We start from the raw sequence: 16,514 nt of genomic DNA, 5'->3' as shown, positions 1-16,514 counted from the left end.
TTCCACTCTGGAGTTGCCCTCGGTGAGAGGCGTTGAGCTGGGGTGGGAATACTTGTTTCCCCTCGGTTTGGGGCCTGTACGTTGGGGTTCATCCCGGTGGACGAGAGGGTAGCCTCCCTCCGCCTTCGGGTGGGGGGACGGGTCCTCACTGTTGTTTGTGCTTACGCACCAAACGGCAGCTGGTAGGACTCCAGAGGCAGCTGATGTGTACCGGCAGGCCAAGCGGAATGCGGCTTTGGCGGTCGCGGAAGCAAAAACCCGGGCGTGGGAGGAGTTCGGCGAGGCCATGGAGAATGACTTCCGAACGGCTTTGAAAAGGTTCTGGACCACCATCCGGCGACTCAGGAGGGGGAAGCAGTGCACAGTCAACGCTGTATATGGTGGGGATGGTGCGCTGCTGACCTCGATGGGGGACGTCCTGGATCGGTGGAAGGAATACTTTGAAGACCTCCTTAATCGCACCAACATGCGTTCCGACGTGGAGGCAGAGTCTGGGGACATTGGGGGGGGCCCTTCTATCTCTGGGGCTGAGGTCGCCGAGGTGGTTGAGAAGCTCCGCGGTGGCAGGGCCCCTGGGGTGGATGAGGTCCGCCCGGAGTTCCTTAAGGCTCTGGATGTTGTAGGGCTGTCTTGGTTGACACGACTCTGCAACATCGCGTGGACATCGGAGACAGTGCCTCTGGACTGGCAGACCGGGGTGGTGGTTCCCCTCTTTAAAAAGGGGGACCGGAGGGTGTGCTCCAACTTTAGGGGGATCACACTCCTCAGCCTCCCTGGGAAAGTCTATTCAGGGGTTCTAGAGAGGAGGGTCCATCGGATTGTCGAACCTCGGATTCAGGAGGAGCAATGTGGTTTTCGTCCTGGCCGTGCAACTGTGGACCAGCTCTATACCCTCGGCAGGGTTCTGGAGGGTGCATGGGAGTTCGCCCAACCAGTCTGCACATGTTTTGTGGATTTGGAAAAGGCGTTCGACCGTGTCCCTCGGGGGCTCATGTGGGGGGTGCTCCGGGAGTACGGGGTACCGGACTCCCTGATCGGGGCTGTTCGGTCCCTGTACGACCGGTGCCAGAGTTTGGTCCGCATTGCCGGTAGTAAGTCTAACTTATTCCCGGTGAGGGTTGGACTCCGCCAGGGCTGCCCTTTGTCACCGATTCTGTTCATAACTTATATGGACAGAATTTCTAGGCGCAGCCAGGGCGTTGAGGGGGTCCGGTTTGGTGGCCTCAGGATCGGATCGCTGCTTTTTGCAGATGATGTGGTCCTGTTGGCTTCATCGGGCCGTGACCTTCAGCTCTCACTGGAGCGGTTCGCAACCGAATGCGAAGCGGCTGGGATGGGAATCAGCACCTCCAAATCTGAGGCCATGGTTATCGACCGGAAAAGGGTGGAGTGCAACCTCAGAGTCGGGGAGATCTTGTCCCAAGCGGAGGAGTTCAAGTATCTCAGGGTCTTGTTCACGAGTGAGGGAAGGATGGAGCGTGAGATCGACAGGCGGATCGGTGCGGCATCCGCAGTGATGCGGGCTCTGCATCGGTCCGTCGTGGTGAAGAAGGAGCTGAGTCGAAAGGCGAAGCTCTCTATTTACCAGTCGATCTACGTTCCTACCCTCACCTATGGTCACGAACTGTGGGTAGTGACCGAAAGAACGAGATCGCGAATACAAGCGGCCGAAATGAGTTTTCTCCGCAGGGTGTCCGGGCTCTCCCTTAGAGATAGGGTGAGAAGCTCGGTCATCCGGGAGGGGCTCAGAGTAGAACCGCTGCTCCTCCGCGTCGAGAGGGGCCAGTTGAGGTGGCTCGGGCATCTGATAAGGATGCCTCCTGGACATCTCCCTGGTGAGGTGTTCTGGGCACGTCCAACTGGGAAGAGGCCCCGGGGAAGACCCAGGACACGCTGGAGGGACTATGTCTCTCGGCTGGCCTGGGAACACCTCGGGGTCCACCAGGAAGAGCTGGTGGAAGTGGCCGGGGAGAGGGAAGTCTGGGCCTCCCTGCTTAGGTTGCTGCCCCCGCGACCCGACCCCCGGATAAGCGGAAGATGATGGATGGATGGATTTACCATTACTTTTAAAGGGAGAATAATTTGCACAAAAACCTTAATATTTTAAAAAGTATAAAAGTGAGAAATGAGAAAATACCCACAAGCTGAAATGAATTTCAAAAATGTGAGAGTCACACAAAAGAGGCAGTGTGGAAGCTGAACTGCATCATCTTAACAAAGCTAAGAGCTAAAATAGCCTACAATGCGAGAGATGCTAGTCGTAACAAGAATATTATCGTTTTAACAGCTGAAATTATAGTTGGGATAGTAATAGCAGTAGCAGATGTAGCCTACCATTGAGTGCGTTTACTCGGCTTTCTTAGTAGGATTCAATGTGTTGATGGAATGAAACATACAGCAGTAGGGCCGATACAGGAAGACACGGCGACACTTTGTTGCAGAAGGATGATGGTGCAAGTTTTGTCCGTGGAGCATACAATGATTAATAAAAAAGAATCATGTAGACACGTTTATTGAGTAATCGCATAACTAATTACACATGTAAACGGAGTAATCGTATTATTGGCATAAACAACAATTGCTAATAATCGGGTTTCTCATGGTCAAGTAAACGTACTAATCACCTATTTGAGAGACTGAGTGGTGCGTGTCTGTCGTTGCCACGGTGATGGTGCAGCTATGATTGCTAACGCGCTGAGAGCAGAGAATAACAGAAATGTAGCTAGAATCCACATCTCAAACAAGTTAACCTAGACGCAAAACTATACGTCCAATCCAAAAAATAAGGATATTTTCCGAGACCCAAGACTCTGCCTAAACCAGAGATGTCCTTTATATGTCTGTGCTTTATATGTCTGTGTTTCAAAATCTTGTTCTTTTTGCTTTCCCTGACGATTTTGTCACCAGATTTGCATTGGTCTCTATGGGGCGAGAGTTGGACTTTGTCTCGCTTTCGTGGGGCTCTGAACAAATGTGTACGTCTGTTGGATTCAACAGACAACTGTCTACGACCAGCACAAAATTAGCTATCTATTGATCCAAAAACGAAGCATGAAGAGCGAAAATTGTTAGCCTGGCTGCCAGCCCAACTTCGTCCCGCCCACAAAAAAATTTGGTCGGGAAGTTGGGTCTGGAGGGTCTCGTATTGGGGACAACTACAGAAAACCAGAATCTGGGCGGACCAATGAAATTGCCAGGGCGGGCTTTATACGATGATGGACAGATGATCAACAGTAACGTAATCACCCACGTCACAAAAGAGCGCTTAAGTTGAATTCGTTTTGAACAAACATGGCTACCGCTGGAGATCTGGGATGTTATGATTCTGCCATCGAGTCTGTTTTAGAAGACATCGACAGCGCATTAATTTTGAAAGAGGAACAGAGAAACGCAATTAAGGCATTTGTCGATGGAAAATATGTTTTTGCCGTCCTTCCCACGGGATTCGGTAAAAGTTTAATTTATCAGCTGGCCCCGATGGTCGCGAAGAAGATGGGACACAATGAAAACCCAGTGGCCATTGTGGTTTCTCCTTTGGTTGCTCTCATGGAGGACCAAGTGAAAGAGGCGACCGAATTGGGAATCACGGCGATGCAATTCGGCGTGCACAACAAGGTGGATATTACCAGTGGTCGTTGCCAGCTCCTTTTCGGAAGCCCGGAATCCTGGCTGCTGAACAAGAAGTGGAGGGACATGCTAGGCTCCGATGTTTTTCAAGCCAACGTAATGGGTATCGTCGTGGATGAAGTTCATCTAACTTACAAATGGTAAGAGATAGTCTGAGTGAATGTGAATCAAATGTTGTAAACATAGTACCATAGGTGTCAATGTACGTTCGCTAACTCAGACTTAGTACAATCATAACGTTAGTCTCATTGTAGCTAAATAACTATCAGTTCAAACATTTTAATGTGCGCTTTTATTTCTCAGGGGTCAGGGTGCAAAAGGGCAGACGGCATTTCGCGAGAGCTTCGACAAGTTGGGAGAACTAAGAACCCTAGTTAAAGCTGGTAAGTATGTACAAAACCATAGACTTCTTGCATGATCAGTCGATGTTTTATACACTTTATGTAATTCACCACTTTAATTGAAATCAGTTGCATAGTTACAAGAACGTAGTTACAGTCCACTTTAAACAGTTCTAATAACCACTCTCCTCTTTGTATGTACCCACACACCATACCGGTAGTCACTGTACCCCTTATAAGTCAGTACGGTCATTAAAAAGTAATAAATGACACTACTTCTCACTTCTTATTTTACTGTTACTTATTGGTTGCTTATTGTTCTGCCATATATTCCAGGTACACCTGTGCTGGCATTGACTGCTTCTGCTGATCGGCAATCCATAGCCAGGGTTATGAAACGGCTTCAGATGGACAATCCAACTGTTTTGGCTCGGAGCCCAAACAGAACAAACATCAGACTGGGTCTGATTAAAGTACCTGTCCATGCACTGGACTGCCTAGACTGGATTGTGAGGGATGTTAAAGAAAAGGGTATCTCCATATTGCCAGTTATTATCTACTGCAAAACTGTGAAGGCAGTTGGCAGAGTGTTCTGCCATTTGAAGGGGTAACTCGGTGAAGATTCCTGGGTTGACCAAGACCCTGAGAAAAAGACTGAAAACCTGCTGATAGGTATGTTCCACAGCCAGACACTCCCTCAGAATAAGAACAGAATGCTGTAATCTCTGAGTGGACAGGGTAGCTGCCGAGTTGTCGTGGCAACAACTGCTCTTGGGATGGGCTTAAATTTTCCCAACGTATCACACAGTGATGTATGGGTTACCAGACGATGTGGAAGCCATGGTTCAGCAGGTCGGGAGGGCAGGCAGAGGTGGGTTGCAGGCACATGCGATTGTTTATGCTGTCAAACAGCATACAAAGCTAGACCCAGCAGTTAAGACAGTACTTGAGACTGGAGTCAATAGTTGTCTGCGGAAAGCTTTGTACTGCCATTTCGAGGAACACACCACATCTGTTGATCCAGGACATCTGTGCTGCACCCACTGCCATTCTGTTTGTTCTTGTGAACCTGAAGGTTGTGGGGAGCCAATCCCTAAATATGAACACTTTCAAGGGGAGGTGACCTGACAAACCCAGAATGGTCACACCTGAGGACAAACTTTTAAATCAGGGACCTGTTACAGACCTACAGGAGTAGTTTACTTCGGGACCATACAAACATACGACTTTACACAGTCGACACAGCCTGCACTGGTTTTGGAGATGAACTCATTGATGCGGTTTTAGAACAGTGTACACAGATATTTGATCTGGACTTCATTATCCATAATCTCCCTATATTCAAACTGGAACATGCAAAAGAAATACTAAGAATTATGCATGAGGTCAAACTAATTTGTTTGATGACAGTGTTGTTCAGGATGACTGTTTAGGTTGACATGTACTACACTGGTTACTTTGATGAAGAGGATGAGAATGATGAGATACAATCATCACCAAGTAGCTCGTTATCAGGCTTGTCAATGTTGAAGATCTCAGACTAGCTTCAAATTCAGCCTCAAACTTCTAGCTTCAGGGTCCTGTTGTTTTTTTTTTACCTCTGTTATAGTAATATTTTGAATAAAATGTACATTGTTTATACTTTTCTACTGGTGGTTGATGTTTTTGAATTTACAAAGAAACAATACATATGTCAATAAATCTCCACATAATAGGTAATTTTTTAACATATACTTTGGACATTTTACCAATAAGAAAACACACAAAAATAATGGTTTCAAGAATGTTGACACAAAAAAAAAGATTTACAATGTCACTTATGAAAGCAGTATTTACAAATGTAATGCCATCAACATCACCATTTCACATTTACAGAATTATTTAAAGAGGGACATTTCTCCAGTCCATAACTTTGGACTTCATCCACTGCCATAATTCACGGTAATTCAGCTTTACCAATAAGATTTCTGGAAATTTGGGAACGCGTGAAACTGCCTGCCTGGGTGATTTTCAAAAAGTCGAGTCTCCCTGAAAACGTTGACCAGGGTTAAAATGTCCTCCTGTTCTCGGGCTACATGGTGAATGCCAGTCGGCCATGTCCGCTTCAGCTCTGTGTCTGTTTTCTCCATCATTTCCTTGAGGATTCCAATGGACTTACTTATTCTGGCTGCTGACATTTCTGACAGGTTTGGTCCCAAGACTTCAAAAAATTGTTCAGGTGTTCCAGATGGAGGTCAAGAGGAATATTTTTCCCCTTTGCCCCTCTACCATTCCAAAACCTGTTCCATATCACACTGTGTGCCATGCGTGGGGACAGTGTGACGTTAACCTGCAGTGTTAGTAGGAAGGTGCTGTAGGCATAATGGCTGTGTCCATACGCTTTATAGAAAAGCAGGGCAACTTTATAAAGTCGCATTAGCCTGTCACCATCCCCTTCTCTTACTGCGTCCTGCATGTTTAGCAGGAAGAAGCCAAAGCCAAGTCTAGCTTCTGTGTGTTCTTTTTTGTGATCTTGGTTTGCTGTACTCGGATGTTCGAGAGAAGAGTCTAAGGGAGCCACAAGATTGTGTTTCTTTTTTTCATGTGTTTCCCTTGCCTTGACGTATATATACACATTGCCACACCAGTCTGCACGACACGGATATTGCTGCTTTTGCTGTGTCGAAGCCTGCCTTTGACTTTCTGCGTCTGTGACGCCTGTCATCATGACAAAGGTGTCCACAACCAGTCCAACCTTCTCATGCAGCCAGCTCCTCCTCACTTGTGGCAATCCGTCGTTGACATCTACTGGGACAAACCCATCTGGAATTTCTGTTAGCACACAGAACAAAATGTTTAACTTCTCACCACCAGAAGTGTAAATGCAGATTTAAGTCAAATAATATTGGGTACAAACTTTTATCAAAGTGAATTACAATTTTAACATTTAACTATAACAGTAGTAACATATAGATACATGTATTTATGTGATAAATGCTAGTTCTCAACTATGAATGTGATGCCAAGTGCCAATTTACCCGTGACATCCTGCAACCCAAAGTGCTCCATTGCAGCAGTTTAAGACTCCTGTTAAATGTGCCTAAAAACGCCTAAACAGCATACCCAAAGTAAATTGGAAGCTGTTCTTGAACCATTTGGAGTACATGCATGTAAATGATCTCTTTTGAAAGCTGACACTCTGAAGTTATGTCCCCTGTTGTCAGGACCCCTGTCAGTCCTACTAGTGTTGAGTAATAGAAGCTTGAACACAAGGAAAGTGAAAATTTATATTTCCGCCTAGATTTTGTTTTGAAAACAGAGGCCTGAAGAGGCCTAGAGGTGGTAGGTATTAGCTGGAAGACTAAATTGGACCACAGGTTGAAGCCTTACCCAATTCAAACATAATACCACAATATATTCATATTTGACACATGTTTTTATAAGAGTACATCCAGGCATTTTCTAAAAGGGCCTTTTGGAGACTCCAAAATGACCCTTTGTAACCAAGGTCAAATACTCAGGATAAAAAGGTATTATTTTTCATAATTGTTATCTCTAATGAAAGGTGGTACTTAGAACTATCATATATAATAGCTAAATCCCTAATTAGTATTACTGAAACATGAACACATTGGAGTGCTTTATCTGATTCCAAGGATTGGCGCACAAAGAACACTGATTCTGTCAACCATATTGCGCAATCGACTGTTATTTTGAAGGCTCCACAGACACATACAAATGAGGTATTGGCATTTTCAGCTAGCTGTCAGCTACAAGGCTAACGAGCTAAGTATTTGGACGAATTACTTTACATGGTTAGATACTTTGAACCCTTGGGACTGTAAGCAGATCAAGTTTTGATGCCATGATTTGCACACCTGGACCTATTTGAACCACTTAGGGTGAGTAAAACTTTTTTCTTTGGCATTGTTGAAGGAATGTTCACCGGAAAAAGACGTTGACTTTGCTTGCTATTGCGACTTGATCTTGAATTGGTTTATTTCAATGGAAGCACAAGAATCGTAGCTTTCCAATGATGTATAACATGTGTAGCGTCTAAAAAATATATTTGTTAGAATTTAGTGCGTCGTAACTGAGGGAGGGGGGGCAGCATTTTTGTCACGCGGGCGAAACAGGAGCGAAGAGTGCAGTTGTGTCCTTACGCACAAATTCCTTATAGGCATTGAAAGCTGCATGGGGACCTTGTTTGGCATTGCTGTACCTATGTAACAGAAAAATGTAGTTTAGAGAATGTATGACATAGTATTCTCAGTGTTAGTCTGTCCATCGCTCACAGTCATTTACATTTATTAATTTAGCAGACACCTTCATCCAAAGTAATGTATTAGGTCAATTATATAACAAGGGTAATGAATAAGGGCATTGAACCCACAACCTTTTTGCATGCCGAACATGTCCTTAACCTGTACGCTACAACTACTTTACTCACACACCCACACACACACGCTGCCGTCGGTATGTTTAAGTGTGATTATGAATGTGTGAATGAGAGGCAAACATTGTAAAGCGCTTTGAGTGCCGCTAAGGTAGAAAAGCGCTATATAAATGCAGTCCATTTACACACACACGCCCGCATGCACACGTGTGTGTAAAAACTGTCTTTCACACAGGGACAGTAAGAGTATTGTGCGTCCAGTGTTCTCTTTAGCACTGCCGAAAGTAAACAACTATCTTGACAAAGCCTCAACTGCCCACATACAGTTAGAGAAAACATGTATTAAGTTGAAAACATACCATACCAGTGCATTAGTTGAAATAATGCCCCGGAGAACAGCAGGGCTGCGTTCATGATAGCAGGACTGTGTTCCCCATCCCATAACAACCCAATTCATGAATTATCCAAACTGGATATCTGTGAAACTACTGTGAAAAGCATGGTAAACAAAAAGTACTTATAATCATTGTAGTTAACAACAATATTGTTTAGACTGTAAAGACAAGTTTAATAACTGTAATAATTGTACAGTATGTATTCATGGTATTGCAGATAGCAGACGTTGTACCTCAACTTCGTCATGTTGGCAAGAAGTGTGCCATGGTCTTTTGAGGATGCACCATCATAGAAAATCCGATGATAGATCTTAATAAACATTGAAGACTTGTGATTAACAAAGGATAAACATAACTTGACACACAAGCACTTGAAGTAATCTATCAAAAAAATCATCTAAGGTAGTGGTGTAATACTTTCATTTTGTTACTACTCAACATTCTTCTATAGTTTGTTACTCACTTCAAAGAGGTTTCTGATGGCATGCCAATCCTCAAACTTAAAGATGAGACCTTCCAGTCGGTCTTCCTTTGTAGCACCATCTGAGAGGGCCCACTGTATGTTTCTGCAGTTCCCCTCAGTCAGCCGGTCACCTCCTACTAAAACACTTGACAACCCGTCCGGTCCCTTTGGCACATACCTAAATGGATTACACACAAACGGTGGAATTATAAATTTCAATAAAGCCCTTCTCCTGCCAAAGACTGACAGTGGAGCCAGATTATATTTTTACTCTTTCTGAAGGTGGCGAAATGTGTCAACCAAATCTGCTGTTTTGTTCTCGTTTTTTGAAGAGCAGTCCCAGAGTGTACTTAGGGAATAAAATAATTAGATGACATTGCAGTAATGTTTGAGTTGAAAGTAGGTGTATTTACTTTTTTTTTTGCAGATTTAACTCATTACTTACATCGGTGGAGCACTTAGCCATGTCCTCTGTATATTGATGTGGCATGTGGTGAACCACTAATTTCTTTAAGGGTTTAAAAACAGCCAGGTACTGGGTAACGATGCGGCTCCCAAGAACAATGAACTCACGTCGTATATAGTCCTGGGTTTCTAGTCCGGGGAGTGAGTTGCAAAGGTCGTACTGAACGATGTCATGGTCTGGTTTGTCACTGCTAAGGTGATATGTTGAGATTCTATCTTGGACTGCAATATGATGAATCCAGTGTATGGATTTGTTGCTGTGGAGGGTGGACTGATGATGTGCACGCACGAAAAAGTCCAAATTATCAAATATTATGGAATATGTTGGTGGAGGAGTGGGGTGTGTGATTGGAAAAGCAGAGGAGCTCAAGCCCAGCTCTGCTGCTTCAGATTCACTTAATCTGCTGAAAGGCAGCGTAGCTATTTCAGAGTAATTTATGCTTTGAGCATAAAAAAAAGTAATAACAATTACAAGACTTATTATTATTATTCAAAAGATAGACACATAACATTCAAGGTAACATAGCATGTGATGTGTTTGTTGTGTTTCTATATCAGTCATATGGCATCTCACCTGACAAGTGAAGCTCTTCCATGCTCTCACAAACTGTGTTAAGTGGCCCCTTCGGATCACTTGTGCTTTGGTCTTCGCTGGTGTCCACTCTCTGACCAACATCAATGTTCCCTTCCACTTCAGAGTTGAGGAAAACCTCATTCTGGACCTTTAACATGTTTAAAGAACCCGCACATAGGAGTGCCAACTCTTTCTGCTTCTCTACATAACATTTGTGAGTAGCTGTTATGGCCATTTTGCTCAGCCTTTCAAACACTGCTTTTTTCGCCCCACCATAATGTAGTATACTACATAGGTAGTATGCAAAGGCTGACAGGCGTGCTTCTCTCCCTCTCAAAGCAATGGAAGCTGTTTGAGTTTGAGAGTGGTTGGTGACAGTTGAGAAAATGGAGAAAAGGAATGGTGAAAAACATTTTAGGTCTGCCTCTATGCTTGAAAATGATAAGGCTTTCAGATGATCCGGAGATGCCTTCCACAGGATGAAACCATTTTTTGGGTTACAGATTTTTTTGCATTCGTTGCTTATTAGCTCCAGGATGTGCTCCTTTACTTCCTCAAGTAGGTGTTTATGCTTCAATATTAACTTTGCAGCTGTTTTCCATTTTTTTTGGTTAATGCTGTTCACTATTGAGGCTTCTTCTGAATGAACTACCTTGGCACGAGTTTGTGATGGGTAATGGATGACTACCTGAAATATAAGATAATGTATCAGTGTGAATAATTACAGTATAGCCTAATAAGTATAATGTACATTGACAATACATAGGAATATACAGACAGTTAAACATGGTGACACCAGATGCAATTGCAGAGCAAGTTTAGTGGAATACTGCCCAACCCCCACAGAGGTGCAGTGCGCAGAGATGGGGGTTGGGTAACATGCTACTCCATTACAAAATGAAGTTCCTACATCAGGTGCAAGTTTATCTTGGTAACATTTGCTCACACTACACCTGGCCAGACTCAAATTCGAGCTTGCTTCCAGAATACACAGTAGGCTACCATATCGGTAAATATGACTAAGATGGTTTAATCATAGGTAAATAACACTGAAATGAGGAGTGTGGGAATGCACGTATGTTTATCACATTGGACAATAAACACGACTCACTATTCACCTAGAAAAAAATGGCAATCGAGGTTATTGTCATAGTCATATCATAAGAAGTAGAAATTTATCAACAAGCTTTATTACCTCTGTAATGCTTCTTCGCGTTTTTGTACCGATTGGAGTTGACGGATTGGGGCAGAACTTCTTCAGAGCCCTGGGCTCCCGGTCTCTTTTCTCTGATGCCTCAGATGAACACGCTTCTTCAGCCTGGGCCCCGTTCGTCGTAAGGGTTGAAGCTAAGTTAATCAATTGTCCCTTTAGCCCGTTAACATTAGCGAGATGAGTGAGAACAGCAAATATCGGTTCGTCGACGGCTGATCCGCATCCAAATCATCTGGTTAATTTCAATCAGGCTAAACTTATCAGGGCAAGTGCACGTGCACGTGCACGTCCTACTTCAAAAGGCAGGAAAGGTCGATCCCCAAAACCGTGATTTTCTAACGGTATTATGGCGGAAATGACAAATGTTAAAGAGAGAGCAGTGACATTCTCCCCATCGGAGCAAACGATTATAATGAGTCTGTACGAAGACTATAAAGAAATAATAATGGCTAAGTCAAACACCGCCACTGCTGCCAGAGCAAGACAGGCAGCTTGGCAAAAAATTGCAGATAAGCTAAATGCGTAAGTTTTGGGAAAATGTATAGGCTCATCTTAAGTGCCTCATTAACCCAATCAGATCACATTTCTTTAAATGTGCCTGCTGGCAGTAGGCTTAATGGAAATTAATCGTCGAATGAGATCTTGCTAGCGAAAATAATGATCTCAACTCTTACAGAATAAGTAGGCCTAGATAAAACCAAGTCCAAAGAGTATCTAATTGATACGAATTCATAGACACGTATGATGATGTATGTACTGAAAGCGCTTATTTATCATGTACTATATATGTGCATATGCATGTATGTGTAAATGACCATATAGAAGTATGAGTTTGAATATGCATGTGCAAATCTGTGTATGGGCGGATCACAGTATGTATGTAGGCTATGTATTATTCAATCAATTGAAACAGTGAAAAGAAACTGTGTTAGATTCTCTCCGTATCATGAGTCCACTTTAATCATTTCCAACAATAATGATATGGTATGGTTTACTTATAACACTGTCATATAATTATGAGTGCTTTCAACCCCCATGTAGTTGCAACCCGGCCACTAAAAGGACTTGGGAGCAAGTCAAAGTGAAGCACAAAAACATAATTCAGGCTGGTGAGTCAATACAATATGTGCCATGGTAATGTATTGAACAGCTTGTCAGTGTCATATCCTTAATATTTTAGCAAACAAGAAAAAGGCGGATATGCTGAAGACGGGGGGAGGACCCCGAGGTCCTGAGCTAACCCCTGCTGAGGAGCTGGCCCTGGCCAATAACAGGGGAAGGCCAATCATGCAGGGCATAGCTGGGGGCAGCTCCTCTGGAGAGGTGGTGGCAGGAGAGAATCCGTATGTCCAAGGTAGGTGCACTTCATTCTATGAGTTTCCTTCATAATTAGTCATTTGGTTAACCATCGTCACATTTTGCAGTGACCGGAGGTTTGATCACACTCCTGCAGCCACCTCCCAATGTGTTGGTCAGGGGAGAGGAGCCCACTGATGTAAGTTGATATTTCTGCATCATTGTGTAATGATTCGAAACATGTTCATAGTGTGTGTCTTTTCAAACCGAAGGCACTTTCCCACAGTTCCTAATAATTCCTAATTCACTAACAGGAGGTTGGTCTAGACGATGAGGACACACTTTCCGCCTTCTCCAGCGATTTGGTAAATGCAAGTTGTGTTAACTAATACTCCTATCCCACTCACTCCTGGCACTCACTACATCAATGCATTCCTTTAGGCAAATCCTGCTGGACCACGGCCTGCTCCGCCGGAGCCTGGCCCTTCTCGCTCTTTGGGAACTGGGGATGGGGAGGTGAGTTCTCTTCTCATTAAATACCCTCACATTGTGAGGTCTGAGTTTAGTTGGCATCTGACCACCACACTGAACAAAGTTATGAATGGTTTGTCTTTTTTCCAGACTGACACTGAAGATGTGCGCACGCTATACAAGCGCTACTTGCGTGCCAAGATTCACAACCTCAACTTAAGCTCAATTAAGCTGGATTTGGAGGTTAAAATGCTTAAATGGCAGCTGAATGTAAGTCTAACCCTGTAAAGCAAAGCTTTGGCTAAAGTATTTGTGAGCTTTGCCATGAATTGTAACTAAACTGAAAATCTTATTTCTTGTGCACCTTCATTTACAGGATGACCAATAAAGGGGAAAAAATAAAGGCTTTATTGTACAACATGGATCTCTTACATTATTCTTCAGCATGTTCCTCTATTCAGAATCAGAATGAATTGAATGAATAAGGATGCAAATTGCAGTGCATTGTGTGCGGGGGTCTCAGAGTCAGTGTGGTGCAGGGGGCTTGTTTGTGAGTCCCTTGTTACATTTACATTTAGTCATCAGTCAGCAATGATCCTGCCTGCTCTCTTGCTGGTCCTGGAGCGGAACAGGTCAGGGTGGGACCAAATGATCTGCTGCAGTCTGCCTTGGTCCTTGGCAGTGAAGGTGCAAACCAGACTGAGTTGGGATGGACTCGATGATGGCTGAGGATGGACTATTAATGGGTAACTTAAAAGCAAAGAGGGTGGCTAACCAAATAAATGAAACATGCAAACATAAAGAACATGAAATGAGTCCAACATTACCCAAAGTCAACATTACCCAAAGTCTGAAATGATGCTGGGCAATTATGTCCCTTGCAGCCGGTCCAGACAGCTCATCTAGATGGATCGGTTCCACATCGTCCTCAGGATGGGCCACGATCACTGGGACCCTCTCCCTCCTGAGAGTGGCCACATTGTGGAGCACGGCACATGCCACCGTGATCGCACAGGCCCTGTCCGGTTCCACCCTCAGCCCCCGCAGACAATTAAATCTGCCCTTTAGTAGGCCAAAGGTCATCTCTATCCGTGCCCTCGTTCTAGCGAGAGCACCGTTGAACCGCACTTCAGGGCCTGGGGCTCGGGATAGGGGGTCATGAACCAGGGCCTACAGGCGTAACCCCTGTGTCCAATTAGGAGCCCATCATAGTTACCTAGTATATGATATGAACAATGTTGGATCACCTCTACATAAAATAATCCATTTCTGAATGACATGAGATTTGCTATACCTTGCATATCCGGGAGTCGTGGACAGACCCCGGCCACTTAACCTCAACATTTGTGATCAGGCAAGTGGAGTCACAGATCATCTAAGATGAATTGCAGTCAAGTCATGGGTATTGTACAGTACATGGGTAGCCTACAGCAGGCAATTGCAAGGTCCATGTCTATTGTCAAAGACAAATGATTGTTTTTAGAGCAATGTAATTTGACATTAAGGCTGTGAAAGCCCTTCCTATTCACAAAATCGGCCTCGTTTGGCCCAGAGGGCTTTTTCAGGCGGATATGGGTGCAGTCCACTGCGCCAATGACATTAGGAAACTCTGCATAATGATAAGCTCCGTAATGAATAGTGATAAGAATGCATTTTCATGAAATGGTCAAATATTTATTTACTCAATTACCTGCAATTGCATAAAATCCCTCTTTGATGTCATTGACTGGGACATGGCCTGGGAATATGATGAATTTATTCATCAGCTGGTTGAGCGCCAAGTACACTTTTCTTACAGCAACGCATGCTGCGGCTTTGCCAATGTTTTCTGCATCGCCTACACTGTATAAAAATGTACCTGACGCAAAAAACCTCAAGGCTATGCAGAGTCTGAAGCACAGTTAAAGCTCTGCTGCGGCGTGTGAGATTTGCAATGTACGGCCCGAGAAGGTCTTGCAAATAAATGAGTCCTTGTCGGCTGAATCGATATCGCTCAAACAGAAACTCATCCGTGTGACTCAACGGATCTTGGCGATCGCGAATAACTCTATCGGTATGGAAAGCTAATCGAACTAGAATAGCTCCTTCGTCAACTGGGTCTCTCAAAATGGGAGCTGCCATGTTTTCTTTCGGGGGTGTGGCAAGCTTATCCAGCTACACTTATGTTAGCCTGCTCTGGAGCAGGTTAGTGCTAATTGATATGTTACCATGGTTATTTATCCAAAGTTGCTTCCACGAACCAAAAAGAGGGGCGTTTTTTATCTTAGCCTGAGAATTAGCTCGCTAAACCGCTTAGCGAGCTACGACGAATACCCCCCTGGTCTCCTTCGTCGTCTGTCCATTTTTTAAACACGGGCATGTCGCGTTCCAACCGTGTTACTACGTTCTGACAGGACCGACAAATGCGATACGATTTGTCTGATCTTTTGTGGAGTTGTAATCCTAAACAGAGAACTTGTTCGTATATGCATTGCCCTTTATTGTTTCTCTCAAAAAGGCTGACCGTGTATGGCAAGCCTTTTTAACATTTAAAAGCTAAGTTTGACTATCCGGAATTAACATTGTAGATATCAACAACGTCTTTCTGACTAGTCGTAATTACATTTTGGATAGTTGGAATTGTCATTCAAGATATCTGTAACGTAATTGTGACTAGTCGAAACTACAGTTAGAGATATCTGTAATTCAGTTTTGACTAGGCAAAACTGAATTACAGATATCTGCAATGACGTCATTGGAAACGACATTCAACTCGTCACACATCTTAAATGACAATTGCGGATATCTGTAATTCAGTTTTGACTAGACAGAATGAAAGTTAAAGATATCTCAAACGTCATTATGACTAGTGCAAATTATTGTCCTAACCCTAACCCTAACCCCAACCCCGAACTTCTGCAAGCACATTAGCAATTCTGATGTTAAAAAATAAAACTTACCCCGAACTCGATGAACTTGCCGGCGAAATAGTCGTCTTGTTGTGGAAAGTAACGTTGAATCATTATTTCTCGCTGCCAGCTCCAGTCTTGCACGGGTTGCAGCATTAAAAAGACGATTAAAAACTCCTTCGGCCTCTGGCTGCTCCGACATGGTGCTAATCAGTGATAATTAAAAGTTAACAGGTACTCCGCCTAAAGTGGGATGCGGGCCTAACAATGATTTGCATACACATACAGATATCTGCAACGTCATTTCGCCTAGTCAAAACTCTAATTCAAGATATCTGTAATTACATTTTGACTAGGCAGAATGAAAGTTACAGATATCTCAAATTTCAGATATCTCTAATCAAAA

At 43.9% G+C, this 16,514-nt stretch overlaps 2 protein-coding genes across 3 annotated transcripts; both read left to right on the top strand.

The window, feature by feature from the left end:
• Positions 1 to 2,134: 2,134 nt before the first annotated feature.
• LOC134032428 (putative ATP-dependent DNA helicase Q1) lies at positions 2,135 to 5,612 on the top strand. The gene is made up of 3 exons (XM_062476400.1): positions 2,135 to 3,767; positions 3,931 to 4,010; positions 4,305 to 5,612. The coding sequence occupies exons 1-3, from the start codon at positions 3,292 to 3,294 to the stop codon at positions 4,577 to 4,579; spliced, it is 831 nt and encodes a 276-aa protein (XP_062332384.1). The 5' UTR covers positions 2,135 to 3,291; the 3' UTR covers positions 4,580 to 5,612.
• Positions 5,613 to 7,652: 2,040 nt separating this feature from the next.
• Positions 7,653 to 13,665, top strand: LOC134032565 (uncharacterized). 2 transcript variants are annotated; one of them, XM_062476562.1, is made up of 7 exons: positions 7,653 to 7,849; positions 12,634 to 12,807; positions 12,878 to 12,948; positions 13,064 to 13,114; positions 13,191 to 13,265; positions 13,371 to 13,490; positions 13,597 to 13,665. In XM_062476562.1, the coding sequence occupies exons 2-7, from the start codon at positions 12,654 to 12,656 to the stop codon at positions 13,606 to 13,608; spliced, it is 483 nt and encodes a 160-aa protein (XP_062332546.1). In that variant the 5' UTR covers positions 7,653 to 7,849; positions 12,634 to 12,653; the 3' UTR covers positions 13,609 to 13,665. The 2 variants fall into 2 exon arrangements, with proteins under 2 accessions (XP_062332546.1, XP_062332545.1); XM_062476561.1 differs by lacking the exon at positions 7,653 to 7,849 and adding an exon at positions 12,122 to 12,562.
• The last annotated feature ends 2,849 nt before the right edge of the window (positions 13,666 to 16,514 follow it).

Source organism: Osmerus eperlanus, chromosome 13 (assembly GCF_963692335.1).
Source record: "Osmerus eperlanus chromosome 13, fOsmEpe2.1, whole genome shotgun sequence".
Taxonomy (NCBI): domain Eukaryota; kingdom Metazoa; phylum Chordata; class Actinopteri; order Osmeriformes; family Osmeridae; genus Osmerus; species Osmerus eperlanus.
This window is presented reverse-complemented; position numbering and strand designations above follow the sequence as displayed.